Here is a 24,754-nt window from a genome sequence, read left to right as displayed (position 1 = left end):
TCTCCCCTCTGCAGTTAAACAGACTCTTATGACAACAAGACCTACCCTGAAGCAGAGGTTAAATAATGTAATACAGTTTGCACAACAGTTCTCAACTTGAACTGACACAAACCTCTGACCAATCAGTGCCTACGTTAGCCAGCCATCATATTCACTTTAACTGACACAAACCTCTGATCAATCAATGCCTTTGTTACCCAGCCATCATATTCACTTTAACTGACACAAACCTCTGATCAATCAATGCCTTTGTTACCCAGCCATCATATTCACTTTAACTGACACAAACCTCTGACCAATCAGTGCCTACGTTACCCAGCCATCATATTCACTTGTTCCACTGCATAATGTAGCACATGTAGAGAGCGGTGGTAATGTTAGAAAGAAACGGCAGTAACCAAACACAATTTTATTGGCTGAAGAGTTGGTTCAGTTAAATTATAGCTTAGGCCTACAAAAACAACAAGTATACAAGATTAAAAAACGGTATTCAAACAGGCTAATTAATACCTATTAAACAGTTAAATCAGTTAATTACAACCCAACGAGTTAAGACATTTTACAAATGAAGCAGTACAATTAGAGTATTAGAAGAAAGAGTAAGATGTATATAAATAGATAAATAGCATAAATGAGTAGACCCCCTTAAACATAAAGATATATATAAAGAAATGTTTCACAATTAATTAAAAGATGACAAAATTGAAATATATTTAAACACATACTTAATACATAGAAAGATGTTATTCATAACTGTGAAAGAAGTACATTAGGCAACTTTGCTGATCAAGGGTTGGCAAGAGTACATCCTTGACCAATTGCGGCAAATATGTAATATTGTAGTATTTAGTATGTCGTCTGGTACTGCATTAACCCCTAATGGCATGTGTACAATTGCAATCATTTGAATATTTTAAGTTATCAAGAGTCCAAGTGGCAGCTAAAATAACAAAGTTGTATATAACTTTCTGGAAAACATCCAAGTGCCTTTGGTTTGTCTAGGGTGTTTGGAAATAACGAAATTGCACAGTGTGTATTTGCCTTTATTATAGCTCAGAAAAAAACCAGTACACCTTTGATTAAGACATGCTCATAGTTACTCGTCGATTAATAAGACATACCACATGGTTGATTCCTGGTAACCGTGCAGGCAAAATATGATTTTCTTCAGTATCACAAGAGTTATATTAACAATATTATGTAAAAATTCAAAAGGAAAAACAAAACAGATTTGATATCCACATGTGACTCTCTGACCCCCTGGCTGGTTTGTTGTCTTATATTGGAACAGTGCAACACTCACCTGCCAATGCCTTATCTTTCTGACTCAAATGAACAATAAAGATATATCATCACATTGTGTTTGAGTACAACTGACTCAAATGAACAATAAAGATATATCAACACATTGTGTTTGAGTTCAACTGACTCAAATGAACAATAAGGATATATCAACACATTGTGTTTGAGTTCAACTGACTCAAATGAACAATAAAGATATATCAACACATTGTGTTTGAGTACAACTGACTCAAATGAACAATAAAGATATATCAACACATTGTGTTTAAGTTCAACTGACTCAAATGAACAATAAAGATATATAATCACATTGTGTTTGAGTTCAACTGACTCAAATGAACAATAAAGATATATCAACACATTGTGTTTGAGTCTAACTGAAACTGAAACACAGACGGATCCCTAGTTAACCAATGGGTGTGTGTACAAAAATATGATTTCACTAGGCCTATTTTTGTGACAGGCAGTTACAGGCGTAGCCTCTTTATATCCTCACTGCGGAAGTCCACGCGAAGGGACAACACCTGGCGCACCTCTGCAGGGGTCAGACGCCATGTCAGTGGAGCCGAGTTAGGACCCCAATAGTCCAGGATTTCCAATACCTACACACAGAAAGCAAATCAATGGAACTATGGAATTAAGAGAATGAGCTGGTGTTCAAGTTAAAACAAAAAACATGGAACTGCTAACACGTAAAATAACTTAGGAAGGGGTGCATACGTTGTGTTGCAGTATGCTTATTTTTATTGTTTTAAGTACTTCCAATCTAGAATATTTAAATATGTCTTTATATTAATCCACAAAGCCTTAAATATATAATACAACAAATATTAAAATAAATAAATACGTATGTCACTCTCTGTCAATATTTTTCTTTGCAGGGTGTACCAGCCCGGAAAACAAAACTACATGGTGCATATCCTGGATGACTAGTGGGAAAAACACAGGTATCTGTCCTTCACATGACCATATGCTATCAAAATTAATTTCAGGATGGTATCAAAACTAGTTGCCTATAAAACCATACCTCAAAAAGTGTCAAATTGTTGCATAGTGTTACTTTAAGTATCTTCTTTAAAAAAAAATGTATAAGCTTGCCTTCCCTGATGCCTGATGATTATATTATTGGTCAGCTGGGTTAGTTTACTTAATTATAATTTATATAAACTTTTGCTCTTGAACATTTTATTTTCACTTATTCTACTATACATATAACTATGACTTTTTCTGTTTGCTTACTTGTTTTTTTGTTTTGTTGTAATTGTACTCATTCTGTAAAACACTTTGGGCTCTAGTCGGAAAGATTCTATAGAAATACATTATTATTATTATTATTATTATTATTATTATTAATAATAATAATAATAAAAAAAATAGAAATAATTATAATTATAATAGTAGTAGCAGCAGCAGTCAAATCCGATAAAAGACGCTTCTAACCATAATAGTCATTATGTCCGCACCATATTTCTAATCAATTTTAGGTTATTAGAATTGAATTTCTTCCTTCCACAGTAATTCCAAACTTTTTAAAGGTAGTGTATGTAGTTTGTATATATTTTGTATATATATATACACAATACACTGTATATATACACAATATAAATAATCTGTCATGTCTTTGGATCAAAATCAACTGCAACAGTCTTACCTTTTCCAAATTAAGTATCGTAGCCATCTGCGTGAGTCGAGAAAATTTGTCTCTGATGGTCCAGGAAGTCACCGAGGAGAGATATGCCACAAGAGAGCGCAACTCTTTATCAAACTGCAGCCCACCCAGCTAAAGACAAAAACACAGAGACTCTTTATCAAACTGCAGCCCACCCAGCTAAAGAAAACAACACAGAGAATGTGGATATTGTAGAAAAGTGATAAAGCATTGAACAGTAAAATTGACAGTGAATATTTTTTTCCCCTCATGGGACAACATGACATTTCTCAAGCAGCAACTGAGGCACAAGATTCAGCCTACTTAAGATCCCACGACTTTGTTCCTTAAAGTAACACTATGGAGTTTCTGGAGCTGCCAGGTAGGGGGCTACTTTCTGCTGGACTATTCAGTAACTTATTTGCGGTCTTGCTTTGTCTTGTGTTGCACTTGCTTGATGTTTGACTGTTAGGAAAGTTGCTGGCAAGCTAGCCAACATAGATATCACAATAACATTACAAAGAAGCCGACGCAGGAGCACTTATTACTAGCATCAATGTCCAAGCGTGTTATAGCAAGCTTGCTAACAACGCAAACGAGATGTCTTGCTACCCGCTAAACTTAGCGAAACCTGTTGAAATTTGCTTACTTTGTTTATGACAAACTAACGAGTCAACAACTTTCCTAACACAGTCAAACATCAAGCAAGTGCAACACAAGACAAAGCAAGACAGCAAATCAGTTACTGAATAGTAGCAGAAAGTAGGCCCCTACCTGGCGGCTCCAGGAACTCCATAGTGTTACTTTAAGAAATAGGGGTGATAAAAAAAATTACCTATCATATAAAATGCCGCTTTAATCAAACAAACTATTCTATGTTACACTATTTCTTCTGTTTCATTGAGTGCAAAACTGCTGAGCTATAGTGCTGCTCAGTTCATACAGTCCCTCATAAAGGGTTAACAAAATGAGTATAGCATTAGCATGAATTCAATTCAATTCAATTCAATTTTATTTATATAGCGCCATAACAAAACAAGGCGCTTTACAGAGCCCAGAGCCTGGACCCCCTTAGTGCAAGCACAATGGCAGCAGGGGCAAGGAAAAACTCCCTGTTAGTCAGGAAGGAACCTTAATCTATGTGTAGCCAAGCTGGAGATATAGCATTAGCCACTATGTGTAGTCAAGCTGGAGATATAGCATTAGCCACTATGTGTAGTCAAGCTGGAGATATAGCATTAGCCACTATGTGTAGTCAAGCTGGAGATATAGCATTAGTCACTATGAGTAGTCAAGCTGGAGATATAGCATTAGTCACTATGAGTAGTCAAGCTGGAGATATAGCATTAGCCACTATGTGTAGTCAAGCTGGAGATATAGGATTAGCCACTATGTGTAGTCAAGCTGGAGATATAGCATTAGCCACTATGTGTAGTCAAGCTGGAGATATAGGATTAGCCACTATGAGTAGTCCTCCAAGCTGGAGATATAGCACTAGCTATGTGTAGTCAAGCTGGAGATATAGCATTAGCCACTATGAGTAGTCCTCCAAGCTGGAGATATAGCACTAGCTATGTGTAGTCAAGCTGGAGATATAGCATTAGCCACTATGTGTAGTCAAGCTGGAGATATAGCACTAGCCACTATGTGTAGTCAAGCTGGAGATATAGCACTAGCCACTATGTGTAGTCAAGCTGGAGATATAGCACTAGCCACTATGTGTAGTCAAGCTGGAGATATAGCACTAGCCACTATGTGTAGTCAAGCTGGAGATATAGCACTAGCCACTATGTGTAGTCAAGCTGGAGATATAGCACTAGCCACTATGTGTAGTCAAGCTGGAGATATAGCATTAGCCACTATGTGTAGTCAAGCTGGAGATATAGGATTAGCCACTATGTGTAGTCAAGCTGGAGATATAGCATTAGCTATGTGTAGCCGGCTGGGAAGCGAGTGCGTAGGGACCGTATACAAAGTGCAACACTAAAAAGAGATACCTTCAAATCTGTGAATATCTTTCTAACTTTACAGAAGTAACTTTCTCCACAACCGTGACATTCCAAGTGCACGCTGAGCATCAAAGATCACATGATCCACTCAAATTCAGATGATTCAGAAGTCCAATTCATGACAGCTCCACCATGCAATTTACAGAACTTAAATGATCTGCTGCTGATCTCTTGATACCAGATACCACAGGTGACCCTAAGGTCACAGGTCACCCTCAGCCGTCTTATCCATGCCTTGGCAGGCTGCAGTGGATATGAGCCGATCACCTAGGTTCTATTTATTCGATTTTTAGTAAGAGCTCTCCTTTTACTTCTTGTTATTAAACCCACTAGTTGGTGTGTATAGAACATCTGGAATATTTTGGGTTAAAGGAACACACATACTGATAGAAAAGTATATAGTATGTATATAGTATGCTGAAGGTGACATTGGACAAGTGTCCGTTAAATGAATAAAATGCTCAATAGCTTCATACCATAGACCCTTCATATCACAGACCCTGATTTAGAAAATCAATAGCTTCATATCACAGACCCTTCATATCACAGACCCTTCATATCACAGACCCTGATTTAGAACATCAATAGCTTCATATCACAGACCCTGATTTAGAACATCAATAGCTTCATATCATAGACCCTGATTTAGAACATCAATAGCTTCATATGATAGACCCTGATTTAGAACATCAATAGCTTCATACCATAGACCCTTCATATCACAGACCCTGATTTAGAACATCAATAGCTTCATATCATAGACCCTGATTTAGAACATCAATAGCTTCATATGATAGACCCTGATTTAGAACATCAATAGCTTCATACCATAGACCCTTCATATCACAGACCCTGATTTTGGAAGGAAAGTTGATTAGTGGTCCCCAACTGACCCTGCTGAAGGTGCATTTAAACACGGTCTTCTCCATTTCCATCGAAATGAAGTTCATCATCAAACTGGTCAGAGCGTCAAAGATAGCTAGTGAAAGCGAGTCCTGGAAAGGGTGTCACAAAGAAAACAAGAAAAACATCAATCACTGGACTATTGCACATGTGCAGACTTAGCACTGGAAAATAGTTATGAGGTAAAGGTGTGAGATATTGACCTTTCACTGGCAGCGATTTAGCCAGGCCCACTGATTTCAACCAATAACACTGTGCGGTGAATGTATGGATCCAATAAATCTCTGTGTTAATTTACCTAATATTTTTTGAGCAATAATTAATGGTTTGTTTCTGTAATATTTGTTCACCAGTTTATTGTGTCCATCTAGTTGGTTGGTGTTGGAACAGCTACATTAACTATTACTAGTTAGCTAACGCTAACAAAATGAAAGTAGTTGGGCTAGATAAGTATTTCTGACCAGAGACTATAAGCTGGTTACATACATTTGACACATTATCTTGATAACGTTATTTGTTTTAGTCAGTAATACCTTGTTTTGTTGGTAATGGTAATCATTGTGTGGGTAAGTGGCTTTGTTAGTTGGCTATCTTATAACGTTATATATAACTAGCCAGATAACTTATGTTGGCACTCTGAGATTCTTTTTAATGCAGAGTGCATTACAAATAAAATAAATTATTATTATTAGTATTATTAACTGTTAGCAGTTGGCTTGGACTTGGATCATTACATTTTTATTTTATTTATTTATTTTGATGGATTAGGCTGGCTACAAACAGGCCTCCAGAAATAGGCCTCAACGAATCCTGGGCCTCCCTCTCGGACTCTCACTCCGAGACTGGTGGAATGTGTGTAATGGCCTAGGCCAGGCACCGAGGCTCCTAAGGTGGCAATGGTGGCGGAAGCCAAAATAACGGATGCGCTTTTCCAAGAGCGAGCTCCCGGGTGACGTCACGAATCGCCTTTTTAAGGGACTGGCTCCGATCGCGCACCCAATAAGCAAACAGCAATTAAGGCGCCTGCAGGGCTGTCTGCAAAACACGGAACACATAATAGTATTCACAGGACACAGAATGTTCAGGGACGTAACAGTCTTCCACGCTGTTTCATCCATCGCCAGCATCACTACTCTTGAGTTTGAAATCGTAAGAAGAGTACTCCCCTCTTCAAACTTTGGGGACACATTATTCTATCTCAGGGGTTTTCAACTGGTTTTGTCCCAGGGACCACCGATGTGCCTGCACGTGCGTGCGTGTTTGTAACCGCCACCACCACGCCCCCTCCCCCCGCACAGATATTCTGCCTATAACACTTAAATATGTGCAGTTATCAGGGTAGATCACAAACCGCCATCGCCACGCCCCCTCCCCCCGCGCACATATTCTGCCTGTAGCACTTGTCAGTGTAATCTGGAAATGTGTTGAAATATCAAAGCGAATTTATAAAAATAAAAAAATTCAATGGTGAACTGATCAACATAGGCTCATGTCGCAGACCCCCTGCAATGCTGCTGCGGACCACCAGGGGGCCACGGACCCCCGGTTGAAAACCCCTGTTCTATCTCAATGTGCGTTAATGTTAGAGTACGTTAAAGTAAGACTGCACAACACTGTACACGCTGGCTACCGTTACATGTAACATTTTTCTACCTGTATCATTCTTGAGTTGGTCTATAGCTGCTGTCTGTATTACATGTTCCATAACTACTTTTCATCTTTTTAACAAATAATGTAAAGTGGCCTGTCAATCAAACTCCCAGCGAAAGGTCAATTGGTGGTTGGAGCTTCAGTGAATACCTTGAACTCCGCCATGAGCTGCTCTAATTGGACAATGAGTTGCTGGACCCACGGGTCGTTGGCCTCATACTCCCCAAACTCCTCCTAGAAAAGTAACATTAACGGCATTTACACATATATAATAATGTATAAATATAATATATATATATGACCCTGTAAGTGCTGGTTTGTGTACGTATATGAGAGACAGATACCTCTTCAATGTTATGTGAGAAAGACAGGAAGTTGGTGATCCAGGGCTTTACTTGAGACTTGATGGCAGAGTTATTCAACTCCAATAAACCTTCCTACACACACACACACACACACACACACACACACACACACACACACACACACACACACAGTCAAAAGTTTGCAAATAATAATAAAAACAAATAAGGCAGCTAACAGCCAACACTAAGAGCAGCAGCGTTGGCCCAGATAAAAGCTCACCACTGTGCTCACTTCATGCATCTTGGCCATGTTGTACATTATCATGATGTTCTTACATTTCTATTCTAGAGCACAACACTATACAGGGAATACTCTGGGGTAGCCAGTGAGAATGACAGGTGCTTTTATCTTTCCTTAACATGACCATGGAAACGAATGATATCAAAATAACTAGAAACTTCATATTAACATAATGCAAACACATGTCACCTGAAGCAGATCCTTGAACTTGCTAGATGTGTGCACCATGTCCATTAAACAGCTGTCAATTTTGGCCTGAGCATGTTCAGATCCTGCCCCTTGATTTAAAAGCTTAGAGTAATCGCTCTGAGAACGAGAGAAACAAGAGAGTGTCAGTCAGAGAACACACACACCGGGTGCCTGCCAGGAGCTGGGCTCACTTTAAGTAGTCATTATAATACATTTGAATCCATTCAATCTCGACAGGAACAGTCTTAGAATTTTTAGATCGTACATCGTAGATTAAAAATCCATTCTCCCCTTACGGTCTGTTCCCACACTTTTGAATCACGTGCTTGAATGCAAAGAGAAGTAAGCGATCGGAAAAACGGGCAGACGCAGATCGATTATTAACAGTGAACTAAAATATGGAAATTTTGGATTTTGAAATGTGTCAGCTCTTGAGAGAAGGCTTAGTAGGCCCTGACAGTGTGCCACTACTGTGCTGCATATGGTGGCAAGATGTTCCAACTCCTGATGAGGTCATTATTATTGGTTAAAACAATAACAACTACATTATAGGTCAGGCATTGTATTATTGCGGCAACTTATAGATTTGTGATCAAAATTCAATATTTCCAAATTCAGTAATTCAAGATCATCTCTAAAACATTATGATTTGGTTATTTGGAGTATTATTTGGTTCTAGGAGTTATTCTAATTTCATAGATACTATGACATAGTTACTGCCTTGCTGCCATAGCCAATGTCTTAGCCAACAGGAATCCAAATCCAGTTAAAAGGTCCACAGGGTTCTTTAGTGTCATGTGTGTGTGATATGTCAGAGCAAGATCAGGTCATCTGTACCTCCAAGTTCTTCTTCAGTGTGCTGATGTTCTCACTGCAAACATCCACATTGTTTAGGGTCACCTAGGACGACAGCCATTGGGAAACAGAACTATGACTTCAACACATTACTACTATCAATAATCAGCTACACCAATAACACCTAGTCAAAACGAGATACATTATTCCAGACAGATGTTATTTGCCACCCGGCATAACAGTTTATAGGAAAAGGTTAGCTCACAGAAAACACTGGCCTTGACAGAGAGATAGTAAAACATGAAGTAGAGTTCGTCTGCACTACTGTTTCATTTCACATTTAAATTGGTGATGAACATTTTCATTTCATACGCGCCAGCCTATGTAAATGCTATCATTCAGCTTCATTCCCCCTCTCGACCACTTTACTCCTCCGATGAGCGTCAGTTGTCTTTGACATTTCTCAGCAGCAAGAGAATGAGGTCGAGACTCTTTACGTTTGTGGTAACTCTGTGGTGAAATGACCTACCTAGTGCTGTTCGTTCCAGTGAAAGCCTTGGTACATTCAAGAAGCTTTTAAAACACTCACTTTTTTTAACCCTATGGGGACGGAGGCCTGTCAGGAACCTTATGCCTTGACTTTAAAAAAATGTTCTCCCATCTAAAAACATCGATCTCAAAGAGATTTACATATGCTAATATTTGGCAGAAGCTACTCAACGATAATCTGAGAGCAGTAAGAAGGTCATTAACATTAGTTACATCAACTGTAAACACATAGTTTCCAAACATCTATTTTTAGAGGTGCTGAGATATTAAATAATTAGTGTTTACAAGACAAGTTTGTGTCTATAAGGCTAGGTTTGAGCAGATGTTTTGACACAAACTAATGTGCCGTTCTCAGGCCTAATTAGTTTGCTAGCGCAAGCTGGCTAGCTACTTGAATGGGATGTTTGCTTATTAAAAGCCAAAATAACAATGACAAATGTCTGTGATCTATTAACTGAATGTGTACTGTCGTGTTGTAAAAGCTGCATATAAGCAGATATTTACACATAGCCATCGGATAACGTTAACTAAACTGGCTAGAAGCTTGCTTGGTAGGTGTGCTAGCTAAATAGCAGCTGCTTGAGCCAGTTCATTTTTCAACTTGTCATCTTGAAATGACATTATAACGTTAATTCTAACCACACACTGTAGACACTGTTAGAAACTAGAATTAGTCAGAACCCTGTTGTTTTTACTGTTGGCTTTCCAGGTTATCTTAGAATAGCATATGCAAGCTTGATAGCTTGCCAGAGCAGCTGCCCAGAATGTAAAGGCGCTAACTCGCTATTGATAGCCAGCCTAATTTACCTCATTCAATGGACACATGGAAAACATCAGCTGAATGATAGGCTTTAATTGATCCACAGGTGTGTTGATATCTTCATCTGACAATTACAGATGCAATTAAGCTGTCTTAATTCCATATCTCAGTTTTCACAGGTGTGAGGGTACTTCTTACAGGGGTCACAGTGAACAAACTACTATATTTGGACCAGTTTACCAGTTATACAAATGGCTGTTAGTGTGTAGTCATAAACCCATGAAGCTTTGAATTTGTACTGTCACCAGTCTGTTGGAAATGTAAGCATTAGGCAAATAAGATTGGGAAGTATATTATGTTTAAAGAGACTGGTATACAGTTATTTCTTCTTTTCTTTGGCTTGATTACTATAACCTCTACAGGATAGGAGAGCATTCACCCCACTAGTTTTTGAACAGGAAGTACATGGTCAGCAAATATGTTTACAGAGGAAAGCAATTATAGTATTTAAATTACTATTCTATAGCAATTCCATAGTTTGAGGGTACTCACAAGGTAGGCATTCTTGGCCTGCTCCTGGCTCTCAATGTGTGTATGTATTTTCCCATGCTGAAGACTGCTCTGCATTAGAATGACAGCACTGCTCACACCTCTCTGCAGGTCTGCTAAAGTGCTGCTGGGATAACCCACCTGCAACCTAGAGACAAGTACCTCTCTACACACACACACACACACACACACACACACACACACACACACACACACACACACACACAGAGAAACATTTTGACTCATAAGTTCAGGAAGAACAAAGAAAACACATTGTGTCAGTACCAGTTGCACAAGAAGTGACCAATTAAAGAGGAAAAATTGCCTGCAAATATTAACTACGGTTTCTACAGCACTGTGGTTAATACTTAGGTGCAGTCTATACATAGGAATGCCTTTTTTCCACCAGGAAGTTCTCTCCCTCTTAAACATACGTATCTCACAACATGGGATTTAAATGTTCTATCACTCTCACGGTACGGATACATGCCAGCGATGCAAATCGGTTGCTTCCCCTTGAGTGGGTGTGGGGCGTGGCGTGTGGAAATAGCATAAAAAGATGGACTAACAAACTACTTAGCAAGCTAGCCAGCCAGTAGGCTATCTAGTCACTTGTCTTTATATCAAAACGGTCATTCTATTAAAGTAAGCACAGGATTAAATATCTAACATACCTACATGCGTGTAAAAGATGGATTTGAAATACAGAATAGTATTTTGTGCCTTCAAATAATCATGTAATTTGTATCAAAATAATTGTTCAATATTTTCGCATACTATACTCTAATAACTCTATACAAATATTTTAAGAATGGAGGATGGGGGAGGAACCAGTATAGATCCACAGAAGTAGGCCTACACTATTATTTAGTTGTTGTGTGCCTGTAACATAGAAATGTATTGCAACAGCGACATCTTCTGGCCACTTGTTGGGGCTAAAAAACTGTTGAAGCTGACGTGTGTCTGAAGTAGCTTAATTTATAAATGAAATGCAAATGTGGCTAGGCAAACAGTGAGAATAACTTATCCCAATAATGGAACGTATTTCTCAAAAATGTTGTCATCGTTTTTTACTAGTTTTTATGGGTTTGCAATTAACCAAGAGAACATACACTCCGTTGCCATTTCATGATGTACAATGCAGTCTAGTGCAACAGTGTGGCCAGTTCTTGTTGTTTTTGTAAGAACTCTAGCAGCGGCATTCTGGGTGTCCTCTTCCTGCTGCACCTGAAGAAGGGGAGTCTCCACCCACCCATCATCACGCTCTACAGCAGCACCATAGAGAGCATTCTACAGCATCACCATAGAGAGCATTCTACAGCAGCATCACGCTCTACAGCAGCACCACAGAGAGCATTCTACAGCATCATCACGCTCTACAGCAGCACCATAGAGAGCATTCTACAGCATCATCACATTCTATAGAAGCACCATAGAGAGCATTCTACAGCAGCACCAGAGAGGGCATTCGGACCAGCAGTATCACGCTCTGGCTTGGGAACTGCAAGGCCTCCCATGGTGCCGACAGCAGATAGTGACCACGACTGGAAAGATCACCAGAACAGCTCTCCCATCCAGTTGGCCATCTACGACACACTCCACCCACTCTTCCCACACCAACTTCACCCTCATACCCCCACTCCTCTCCTGAATTACATTTGACCTTCTTACTATTGCACAATAAACTGCATTGTGACTTTTGAAACAAACTGTCACTCTAAACTGATCTTAAAGCAGCATTATGTAACAATTTTACCAAAAATAACTAAACATAACATAACAAAACACTAATAAAATTCCCGTACACCTGGCCAGGCAGCGTCTCTCTCTCCCCCTCCTTCTATATCCCATTGCTAATGCCTATATTGATAAAGTGGCCATATTACCTGAGGTTAATGACCTACCTAGATGTATCTCCTTATCTGTTTATTAAATTGATGTCTACAAATAAAAATGTTCTTCCTCTCCTAGTCTAGACTATCTTCGCTGTGGGACGCTGCTGTAGTCTCTCCACCCAATCTACCTGTAGAAACCCTCGGCCCACATGCACCTATAACCACCCTACTGGCGTACAATTCTACCTCATACTCTATGCTAGCATTTATATGCAATATATATAATTGCCACCACCGACATGTTCTTCTGTTGCTACTCTACTTACCCTTGTAACAGAAACCCTATGAGCACACTGTATACCCATTAAGCTGTTTTTGTATGTATCATGTATGTGTAACATATGATGTTTGGATATATATATATATATTATATCATGTATGCTGTGTACATTTACCCCAAAAAGACCGTGCACATTTACCACTTGTTGTTTCCCCTCCTTTTCTCCCCCTTCCTATCTCCACCCGGCCGACCTCAAGCAGATGGGTCCCCCCTGATGTGCTGTGGTTCTGCTTAAGGTTCCTTCCTGACTAACAGGGAGTTTTTTCTTGACCCTGTCGCCATTGTGCCTGCTCCAAGGGGGTCCAGGCACTGGGCTCTGTAAAGTGTGTGTGTGTGTGTGTGTGTGTGTGCTCTAAGGGGGTCCAGGCACTGGGCTCTGTAAAGTGTGTGTGTGTGTGTGTGTGTGTGTGCTCTAAGGGGGTCCAGGCACTGGGCTCTGTAAAGTGCCTTGAGACAATTCTATTGTTTTGGCGCTATATAAATCAAATTGAATTGAATTATTCATTAAACCCCATCTAAGGCTGGTATGTTGAGTGGACTTAAAAGAGGTGAGCATACCTGAAGTCGTTCTCTAGAAGATTGGTGGCAAGATTGATCATGGCACACGCGCAGTCAGAAGAGTTGCTGCTCAGGGCGCGGCCAATGCACTTCTTCACGATGTAAAACACGTCGTCCACCATGCTGGACGTCATCTGACCCACCTCCCAGTTGTCCATGGTGACGGCCTGAGACGGACACAAAACAATACTGAAAGATACTTTTCCTGCCAAAACTAAAAAAAATGTAACAGTTGAAATTGTATGTTTCCAAAAGCATACGGGTATATGTGTATGCAGACATGTACAGTACCAACTGAGGCAACACTCACATTTTAGATGACGTATCTTATACCTTTTTAAACAACTTCGTTTTTGAGAAAACTAAATAGAAATTCAAAATCATAATCCATGGTCAAAGTAAGGTCAAAGTTACCCAAGCATACCTTGTTGACAGTTTCTCTCATGTAGTACTCCTCCATGGGTATGTAACAGCCAATCAATTCCTGCATACGACGGCTCAATTCACACTCCTTCAATAGACACTCCACATCCTGCAGGTGCTCTACAAACACACACACACACAAATAACTGAATAATAGGAAACAAAGAGCAAAAACCTTTACACAGAAAGAGCAAGGTTGGCGTATCTTACCCTGAGAAACACTATCAGCCGTCGTGGCATCTGCCACTTCAAAGTCAGCCAACATGCGTCTCCTTAAGAAACGGAGATAAAGCTCCGACCTAGAGTTCATAAGAGTGACTTCTGATAGGACAGCATCTAATTCCCTATAGAAAAACAAAGAGGAGGACAGGAGAAAGACTTTAGTTTCAACAGATGGAATATCAGATGCCTTAATATTTTTCAAATGACAAGCGATGAGAGGGTGAAGCTGTCCAAAGCTGATCCTTTAGCGTAAAGCCTGCTCATCCATATGTGTTGTGAGGCTTAGACAGTTGATATGACAGCCTGCTCATCCATATGTGTTGTGAGGCTTAGACAGTTGATATGACAGCTTCTTAGTAATGGGGATGCTGCTCTGTCTGGCATGTGTTTGTTTCAGGTCAACTTTGGTCTATTTCTGTATTAAACAGTTTAGTTTCATCACTGTATATAGCCATTGTTTTCAGTACTTATTTCCTATGCCTTAATATTATAATAAGCCTATCATTAGTTCGGCTCCCTAATGTAATACCCGAGATCTGTATGCTACTGAATTCCACTGGGCTGAAGAGCTGGAGCCCTGCGTGATCATGTTCTCTGTTATATCGCACAGCATTATGCACATGAAAGCCCTGTGTGATCATGTTCTCTGTTATATCGCACAGCATTATGCACATGACAGCCCTGCGTGATCATGTTCTCCGTTATATCGCACAGCATTATGCACATGACAGCCCTGCGTGATCATGTTCTCTGTTATATCGCACAGCATTATGCACATGACAGCCCTGCGTGATCATGTTCTCCGTTATATCGCACAGCATTATGCACATGACAGCCCTGCGTGATCATGTTCTCTGTTATATCGCACAGCATTATGCACATGAAAGTCATGGTATCATGGTTCATAAAAAAACACTTTTCATTTAAAGTTTTTGATTCTGAAAAACTGAACATGGACCTGGAAAAAAGGACTAGCTATTACTTCCTAGGAGTTTGGGGCAGTTCATTCTTCAGGTCATTTATGAATTACATTTAGATCATATATATATATTTATAATACGGGTAGATGAAATCAAGCATTCTGATTGGTTGAGAGTGAGTCACTGGGTGTACTGTATTGAGCCATAATGTACTGCACACCTGTTTACATTTACCTGAGCGTTCCATATCAGTGCGCAAGATTTGTGATTTGTGATGGGGAAAACATGCATACTCCTGTGCATGGTCTTGAGGAGGCATGTCTATTCCATTTGAGACATGTAGATTGAACACCAAGAGGAACTAACACCTACTAAATCACTTCAAGTAGTGCCAGGTCAGACATAGTGGCATTGTAAATACTACTAAATTCAAGACATTTTACTAGTGCCCCACAAAATATGTAAAAAAATAGGCCCAGGCCAAAGTAGCTCCTAGCAAGCAACAACTAGTGTGCTAGCTAGTGTTAACGGGCTGACATTAGATTTGCATTAGAGGTCTGAAACAGTTAAACCACTCCTTTATTTCATGTCATTTAGGCAAACAAATAATCAACAACCAATATAATCCACAAGAAACTCCACAGTTCTATTTGTATGCATGTGCTGGTGCTGCACACTACTATAGGAGCTAGATATCCAGCTAACTACTTACACAGTGTCTCTGAAGATTTGATTTGAATTTTTGGCTAATTGTCCTTTTTGGATATACCGTGACATAAAGGCTTTCTAAAGTTTAACAGACAAATGGGTCTTGGCTGGCTCCCCCTCGTCTCTATGAGTTTCTGTCTCAACATTGTTACAGTAATTCTAAATGTTAAATTTCATCACCTGAGCACGATCTTCTCTGTGGACACACCCTTCAGCATACTGGCCTGGACCACCTGAAACTGCAATACAAACAATGCCATTACAAACAAACAATGACATTACAAACAAACAAATCATTTAAACAACAAAGACACAATGACATTACAAACAAATCATTGAAACAACAAACAAACAATGCCATTACAAACAAACAAATCATTTAAACAACAAAGACACATCAGAAGTTATCATCCAACTACCTATACCCAATCAACACCATATGCATAGACAATACATACAATGACATTACAAACAAATCATTTAAACAACAAAGACACAATGACATTACAAACAAACAAATCATTTAAACAACAAAGATACAATGCCATTACAAACAAATCATTTAAACAACAAAGACACATCAGAAGTTATCATCAAACTACCTATACCCAATCAACACCATATGCATAGACATAAAAGAACAGGGGTGGCAGTGATGTCACACAGATTCCCAGAGTCTATTTCAAATACGTGTTCCAGAAACATTTCCCACCATAATCTCTAACTTTTCCCTTCAGTGATATATTTGTAATATACTATAAAACCTTACCTTGGTGGGTTTTACACACACAACTCCAAACACTAACCTTAATTTGGTAGTCTCTGTTCTGGATGAACTTGTCCACTACGCTCTGGGCCTGCTTGTCACACTCTGCTTGAAGGTGACTGAGGAGTCTGTGCATGCGTCCTGGCCCATAATATGTTTCCACAATAGGCTGATGGGTCTCAATAACACGGGCGATTCCTGCACAAAGGACCACAGAGAGGACACGTTGTGAGGTGCAGAACAAATGAAAAGATGCTGGAGGAGTTCTTGACCCCATCTCTCAGGCACGGTAGAGGACACGTAAGGTCCCAAAGCATCACTCCAAATGAAGAAGCAGTCAATCTGTAAGTTTGCAACTGCTGCTTATATTTCTGCCATATTTTGAGGTCAACATTCTAATTTTGACACCACAAGGCATTGTAGGTCCTGATCATAGCGTTCGCCTGTGAGAAACAGAAATAATGTGATCATATTTTGATGAAACTATACTGCCATGACACTTCTGATCTTTTTTCTGATTAATGCTCTTTAATCGCGACGTCAATTCTGAGCACAGCAAAAGAATTATATATTTCTCCAGCAGCAGTACCAACATTAGACCGTTAAACTAATTTCTAGGATTACCCCAAGGTTGAGTCAACAGTTGAAATTTGCTCTAAAGTTGCTAACAGTCGTTTAAGTGGCTTCATGTAAAGGAGTGCAAATCAGAATTGATCAGAAATCATGATTCAGGACTCATAGTCCTTCATTTTCTTTTATTCAGAATTTGGGTTTAGAAGGAGAATCCCTGAATGTATGTGTTCCCACGTGTAACTTTATGTTCTCATGATATCTGTGTGACTGAGTATATCATATCTCTGTGCTCTTACAGATACAAATGGACTTTATGTTCTCATGATATCTGTGTGACTGAGTATATCATATCTCTGTGCTCTTACAGATACAAATGGACTTTATGTTCTCATGATATCTGTGTGACTGAGTATATCATATCTCTGTGCTCTTACAGATACAAATGGACTTTATGTTCTCATGATATCTGTGTGACTGAGTATATCATATCTCTGTGCTCTTACAGATACAAATGGACTTTATGTTCTCATGATATCTGTGTGACTGAGTATATCATATCTCTGTGCTCTTACAGATACAAATGGACTTTATGTTCTCATGATATCTGTGTGACTGAGTATATCATATCTCTGTGCTCTTACAGATACAAATGGACTTTATGTTCTCATGATATCTGTGTGACTGAGTACATCATATCTCTGTGCTCTTACAGATACAAATGGACTGGCCCTGGGACTGTGTGTGTGTGTGTGTTAGAGTTCAGAGTTCAGAGTTCAGCGTGTCACTGTTACTCCTTGCAAGCTATGCCCTCTCTCCCTTCATGCACATCATTGTAAAGAAAACACTTCCTGATTTTTCTACCATTGCCCGACTGAGTCTCCATTTATCTGTGGTAACAATGACCCTCACAAATGACTTGATAAATGAAGATACCAGCATTACTGTTGACTGATTAAAGCCTATATTTCAGCTGATGCTTTGCGTGTTTACATTCAGTGACCGTTACCTCAACATGCTAACACGAAAACAAAAACAAGTGAGTGAATGTGTCTGTATGTTTGGGATTAGGGTGGGGGTTTGTGTGGATGTTTTGTACCTTCCAGCAGCAGTGTCAGAGTGTCTACAAAGATCATGGGCGCTCTTCTTTCTCCTATATCAGAAGTGATGGCCAACATCAGATTGTCCTGTGCTTTACTTGCCAGCTGCAGAAATGGATACAGAATGTTACACAAGACAGCGCTTTAATGAAACACACATGGATACACACACAAACACACATGGATACACACACAAACACACATGGATACACACACAAACACACATGGATACACACACAGAAACACACACAAACACACACAGAAACACACAGAAACACACACAGAAACACACAGAAACACACACAGAAACACACACAGAAACACACATGGAGACACACAGAAACACACATGGATACACACACACAAACACACATGGATACACACAGAAACACACATGCATACCTGATTGCTGAGGTAATTAGCAAACAGTGCAAGGCCCTTGTCATGTAGGCCTAGCAGTGGAAGGATCTTGAAGAAGCGCTCCACCTGAGCGAGGTCGTCTGCAGCTACGGCTTCCTCAAGGCGCTTGGTCACCAGAGCTTTAAGCTGCACCTCTGCCTCCTTCAACAAGGCAAGGCTTGTTTCCACACTGCTGCCTGATAAGAAAACAGTTCAAAAGAGAAGCTTTTTTGTGGGTATGTCCATATATGTGATAAGTAGACCTCAAATATCTGTAATGTTTGGCAGGGCATTTTTGTAGTGTAAGTTTATCCACAAGTTAAAGCTCTAGCTCTTTTTGGTGATTATGCAAATGTGGCTAATTGAATACTTCAAAGGCGCTTGTAGACATTCAGACAAATTCACTTCTGCACATAGTAATCTTACACTTTAGCAGGTTTAGTGGTATTAAACCTCTCAATGCAGATAATTATCTGTGTTCAGATTTTTTAGACAAAAACAGGTCAGGTTGTCTAAAGAGTAATTTCTCATTTGCATATTGTCTTTGAAGCCAATCTTCCATTTCCCTCTGTTGCTATTCCTGTTTACTGGGCAGCACAAGTGTCCACTCTAAACGTCAGGGGGAGGTTTCATCTTTAGTTTAAGATTTAAGTATTTAGCCACAAAGCTGTCGACAAATATTACATTGCAACAGTGACTGCACATGGGTTAATGCTAAATTTCAGAGCATTTTGCGTGTTGAATTGCCCATAGGATGAGTGTTTTATGTGTGTTGAATTGCCCATAGGATGAGAGTGTTTTATGTGTGTTGAATTGCCCATAGGATGAGAGTGTTTTATGTGTGTTGAATTGCCCATAGGATGAGAGTGTTTTATGTGTGTTGAATTGCTCATAGGATGAGAGTGTTTTATGTGTGTTGAATTGCTCATAGGATGAGAGTGTTGTATGTGTGTTGAATTGCTCATAGGATGAGAGTGTTGTATGTGTGTTGAATTGCCCATAGGATGAGTGTTTTATGTGTGTTGAATTGCTCATAGGATGAGAGTGTTGTATGTGTGTTGAATTGCTCATAGGATGAGAGTGTTGTATGTGTGTTGAATTGCCCATAAGATGAGAGTGTTGTATGTGTGTTGAATTGCTCATAGGATGAGAGTGGTGTATGTGTGTTGAAGTTGAATTGCTCATAGGATGAGAGTGTTTTAAGTGTGTTGAATTGCTCATAGGATGAGAGTGTTGTATGTGTGTTGAATTGCCCATAGGATGAGAGGGTTTTATGTGTGTTGAATTGCTCATAGGATGAGAGTGGTGTATGTGTGTTGAAGTTGAATTGCTCATAGGATGAGAGTGTTTTAAGTGTGTTGAATTGCTCATAGGATGAGAGTGTTGTATGTGTGTTGAATTGCCCATAGGATGAGAGGGTTTTATGTGTGTTCATACTTTCTCCTCCCTGTCGACTGAGCTCTATGACTGACTGGTCGAGTGAAAGGTAGCGGTGGATATGAGCAGCTGCTTGCTCATAGTCGTGGCTCTGTAAGGCCGTCTGAACACCATCTGTGCAGAACTTCAAGTCCAGTATATCATCGGCACGTTGTATAGCCTGATACAATCGTTTCTATACACAAAGACAAGAAAATGCAGAACACAAAATATGTCAGTTTCAAAACACAGGTAGCAGAAAAGAATGCACTTTTGAGGTGCAATGCGTTAAAATATTTTGTTCACATCACTTTTATGATTACGTCTGCTCTGGTGACTAGATTGAATCCACATGGTGATATATGCAATAGATGCACTTGTATGCTCTACTGTGGATGCACTAGACTTGAATCCTGTGCAATATCTGCTCTTGTTAAAGAATGAGTATATGTGTCCATGCCAGAAGAGTCAACATACCTTGGTGAGGTCCAGTTGCCTGACTTTGCTGCTGACATTTTCAGCAAGACTACAGGTGAAATTAATCATTCCACCAAGTTGAGAAGCATCTCCTTCAATCAGCTGCAATTTCGGCCTGCATAAGACAATTGAAGACAATTTTCGACATGTACCATTATGACATCTCATATATTTTTTTGATGAAGCGCTGGGATTAAGTGCTCTTCAGCTTTTCTGAACACTAAATATTGTCACCAGACTCTAGAAAGGCCAATGCAATGTGTACGCATTTTATCTGAGACATGAAAATGGATTTTGCATCATAGCACAATCTTGTACAGGACAATGTAGCATACAAAATAGACCAAAGAAATGACCTCTATGATGATGCTTGTCTGTATAACGGGAACAGAGTGGTCACAGGCAATTTGTTCCAACCCGGCAAACAGTTCTGTATAACACACTAATGTTGGCCAAATCCATTCTAAAACAGGATAAGGTTGACTAAATACGATAAAAACTAAGAAGGACATTTGACAGAGGTCTGTGACAAAAAAAAAAAAAACTGAAAAAGTGCATGCCGCATACGAACATGGTCCCACTGACTATATAAAAAGAAGGCCCTGTCCCTCCTCGTTCACTTCACTCAGGTGCCCCGCATGTCTTTGTCTGTGGGGAGATTGTGAACACTAAGGTAAGGATAACTCTGTTTTGAGTTAGAGCATGTCTGTCTGTGGGGAGATTGTGAATACTAAGGAAAGGAGAACTCTGTTTTGAGTTAGAGCAGCCAGGTGCCCTGCAATGACAGCGGCGAGAGCATTAGGCCCTTGCGTCTCAACAAACCAGACGTACCGAAACAACAAACAGGAAGTGGGATGAAGGCCTACTGACGAGTTGCAACAGGCTGAGCACCAATGAAAAAGCACTTCTTCTCCCTCACCTCATCCTCTGAAGCAACTGCATCTTGTTCTCAATGGTCCCCTGTTGGTCCCCCAGTACCTGGAGATATGCCTGGACCTGTTTCTACAAAAACCACACAGGGCAAAAATGTTAATGGGAGCAGTTGGCAAATGATACTTCATTTGGCTACTCTTCTTAAGATGTTCAAACCCCTATATGTGCATTTCTCTGGAAGAAGCAGCATTCTTGGGGGTCACTGCGATTTCAATTTAAATTTCTTGAATCAACTACTTCAATATTCTACTTTTGAATTCAATCACATTCAAGATTGAGTCAATCATAGCCGGCAATGGAGAGCTGACAGATTTGGCCCAGTCCCTGATGCTTGTTTGTATGCCTTCTGAAGCACACTTGTGAAGCAGGCGGCGGTGAAATGCAGCTGAACCCTTGGTACACATCACAGGAACAAGATGGAACAGTCTGTGTCACAGAGTCGTTCGTCCACAGTAAGGATGGGACAGGCATATTTTTGTGGGAGTGGGAAAATTCACTCCTGTGTCACCCCCTAATACCAATGTGACAGTAGCATTGATTTATTAAGGCAAATAAATAAATAATAATAATAATAATAATAAATAAAAATAAAAAAGTATCTCAAATAAATCAAATCAAATAAATTCAAATGGGTCACATCATCAGGAGGACAGTGTAAACACCCACCCTTTCATTAGCTGTTCTTCACATGCTAAAGGCTTCACCTTTAGTTGGACTTTTAAGCGAGGGGACAGCGGTAAAAGTCCACCAGTATCGTGAGACACAGGTGACCTATTTTAAGCTCTGCAGGAAGATGCACCTTTCTAACCAGGATAGAGGTGAGACCCTTTGAGATGGGGACGCCAAGCAACTTGAAGCTTGACACGCTCTACGTCAGCTCTGGTGATGGGGATGGGGGTGTGTGACACGCTCTACCTCAGCTCTGGTGATGGGGATGGGGGTGTGTGACACGCTCTACCTCAGCTCTGGTGATGGGGATGGGGGTGTGTGACACGCTCTACCTCAGCTCTGGTGATGGGGATGGGGGTGTGTGACACGCTCTACCTCAGCTCTGGTGATGGGGATGGGGGTGTGTGACACGCTCTACCTCAGCTCTGGTGATGGGGATGGGGGTGTGCGTGTGGCTCCCGGTCTGCCTGAAATCCACCATGATCTGTTTGGTCTCCTAGGTGTTAGGCCAGGGTGTTATCAACACACAATAGAGCCAGATGCTGAGCCTCGTCCCCGTAGGCTTATTGGTGCCTCTGGTCAAACCATGGTGTCATCTGATCATTTGATTACGGTGTTAGAACCATGTAGGAAAACATGACTTGATCAGAATAAAATGTCCCGAACTGAATGGAATTTCAATTGAATGGGAAGGGATGGTGTAGTCCATAGAACATTGTAAGTACTTGTACTTAAACAGTTTGAATCTCCCAGTTCGATGTTTTGCGGATGTTCAGTAGGCTAATGACATTCACAACGCAACTTTGAGAAAATGACAAATATGGCAGCAAAACTGTACTGGAGGGTTGCCGCAACTCTTAACCCTCTGGGGACGATCGTCAGTGATGCCAAGAGAAATTCTTTTTGACTGGAATATCGAATCTTTGCACCAGATTATCACACAAACGTGATAATAACATTGCCATAAACCTTAAATGCTTTTCTTTCCGATTAATACACTGACAAATGAACTTACTGTTTGAAAAGTACCTTCAGTAAAAGTACCTAGTTTGCAAAGTTAGTATCTAAGCCGTGGGTGGATGGAGTGGTGTGGGGGTGGTCCAAGGCCAGGCACAGAGACGCCCTACATGGCAATGGGTCGGTGACATTCCAATAAGCTCCCTATTGGACCTTACAAGAGGAAGCAAATCTGAAGTGCTGACAAACAGAAACCATAACAAACTGACTGGGATGGGGTTTTTTCAGCGTTTTTTGGGTTGGTAGACATGCCAGATACCCAAATTAACGTGTAGAAGCACTAAAAAAAAAAGAGAGACATTTTCATAATGTCCCTTTTAAAACAATCAATAAATAATCATAATAACAACAACAATTCCAAATATCAAAATTATTATTTATTTATAAAGAATGCTAAAAACAAAATAACTAATTAGATAATTTTGGAGGAAAAGGTGAGTTTTTAAAAGCATTTTGAATGTACAAAGACTGTCACTGGAACGGAGAGCACTAGGTAGATACACCACTGAGATACACCGAACAAAAAGAGTCTGGCTGTGAACTCTTGCTGTAGTGCAGAGAGAAGGCAAAGACAACAGACGCTCATCCGAGGAGTGAAGTGGTCAAGAGGGGGAATAGCGCAAGCTATTTTGACGAGGCATACAACGTGAATTTAGCATCGTTACGATGGGAAAAGGCTGAAGCAAAAAGTCCCCAAATAACTCGATATGGTAAAAAAAAAAAAAGACTTAGGCTAACATGCTATAACTGCAGGGATAAAGGTTGGCCTTGTGTTTACGTTTATACTATTTTATGTTTATTGTTTTGTTTGTATTCTATGAAAAACGTGGGTGTCAACTTGTGGGTCCCCAGGCCAGACCAGATGACTGTGCTAGGTCACTGTGCTAGGTCATACCTTGTCAAAGCCTGACCTGGTTCGAACCCCAAAATATTTTCATTTTAATTATACATTTGCAGGCTTCATTGATGCTGCAGTTTACAGGTATTGGCTACAGATACAACACACGTCACACTGGGGTGTCATATTTGACTGTGTACATTAGATTTAAAGGATTGACGAATCTGCGACCATACACGTCTGCAGCAGACGTACACTCAGAGGTAACACCAGCGAAAATTGAAGTTGTATTGACAATCACAATTAACATGAAAACCAGTTAAACTGGAACACCGGGAATGGTTGCCGTGTTAAAAGCAATGCATGTACATTACCTGTTCATTACAGAGCTGTAAATAAACCTCTTCCAGATCCTCGAGTTCTGTCAAGTCTTCAATTGTTTCCTCGTTGAGAGCAGAAACGTTCGTGTGTTTACAAACTATCCCTAAATCCGACATTTTCACAATATCCCTTTTCTTCTACTTATTTTTAAGCAGACATCACACTGGTTCAATGATAAAAGTGTGAAACTACCACCTAGATTGTAGAGCTCTCTTCTTAGCT

The 24,754-nt window shown here is 40.0% G+C and overlaps 1 protein-coding gene across 1 annotated transcript; it reads right to left on the bottom strand.

The window, feature by feature from the left end:
* Window positions 1-1,027: 1,027 nt before the first annotated feature.
* On the bottom strand, window positions 1,028-24,751 carry cog4 (component of oligomeric golgi complex 4). Its single transcript, XM_031569759.2, has 19 exons — window positions 24,526-24,751; window positions 21,614-21,696; window positions 20,695-20,809; window positions 20,239-20,413; window positions 18,805-18,998; window positions 18,402-18,507; window positions 16,773-16,930; window positions 16,147-16,205; window positions 14,327-14,460; window positions 14,118-14,236; window positions 13,694-13,860; window positions 10,964-11,126; window positions 9,145-9,207; window positions 8,308-8,424; window positions 7,857-7,949; window positions 7,663-7,746; window positions 5,853-5,954; window positions 2,954-3,082; window positions 1,028-1,904 (listed from the first exon to the last, which is right to left on the bottom strand). The coding sequence occupies exons 1-19, from the start codon at window positions 24,646-24,648 to the stop codon at window positions 1,770-1,772; spliced, it is 2,319 nt and encodes a 772-aa protein (XP_031425619.1). The 5' UTR covers window positions 24,649-24,751; the 3' UTR covers window positions 1,028-1,769.
* Window positions 24,752-24,754: the final 3 nt, after the last annotated feature.

The sequence above is a fragment of the Clupea harengus genome, chromosome 6 (assembly GCF_900700415.2).
Source record: "Clupea harengus chromosome 6, Ch_v2.0.2, whole genome shotgun sequence".
NCBI classification, from domain to species: domain Eukaryota; kingdom Metazoa; phylum Chordata; class Actinopteri; order Clupeiformes; family Clupeidae; genus Clupea; species Clupea harengus.
This window is presented reverse-complemented; position numbering and strand designations above follow the sequence as displayed.

What these genes read in the sequence shown, in the direction of transcription:
- cog4 (XM_031569759.2), bottom strand. Translation starts at nt 24,648, where the DNA reads ATGTCGGATTTAGGGATAGTTTGTAAACACACGAACGTTTCTGCTCTC. An exon ending in GGCTGATAGTGTTTCTCAGG is followed by an intron (nt 14,237 to 14,326) that starts GTAAGATACGCC and finishes GTGTGTTTGTAG; the next exon opens with AGCACCTGCAGGATGTGGAG. An exon ending in TGAGAGAAACTGTCAACAAG is followed by an intron (nt 13,861 to 14,117) that starts GTATGCTTGGGT and finishes TGTCCGTCTCAG; the next exon opens with GCCGTCACCATGGACAACTG.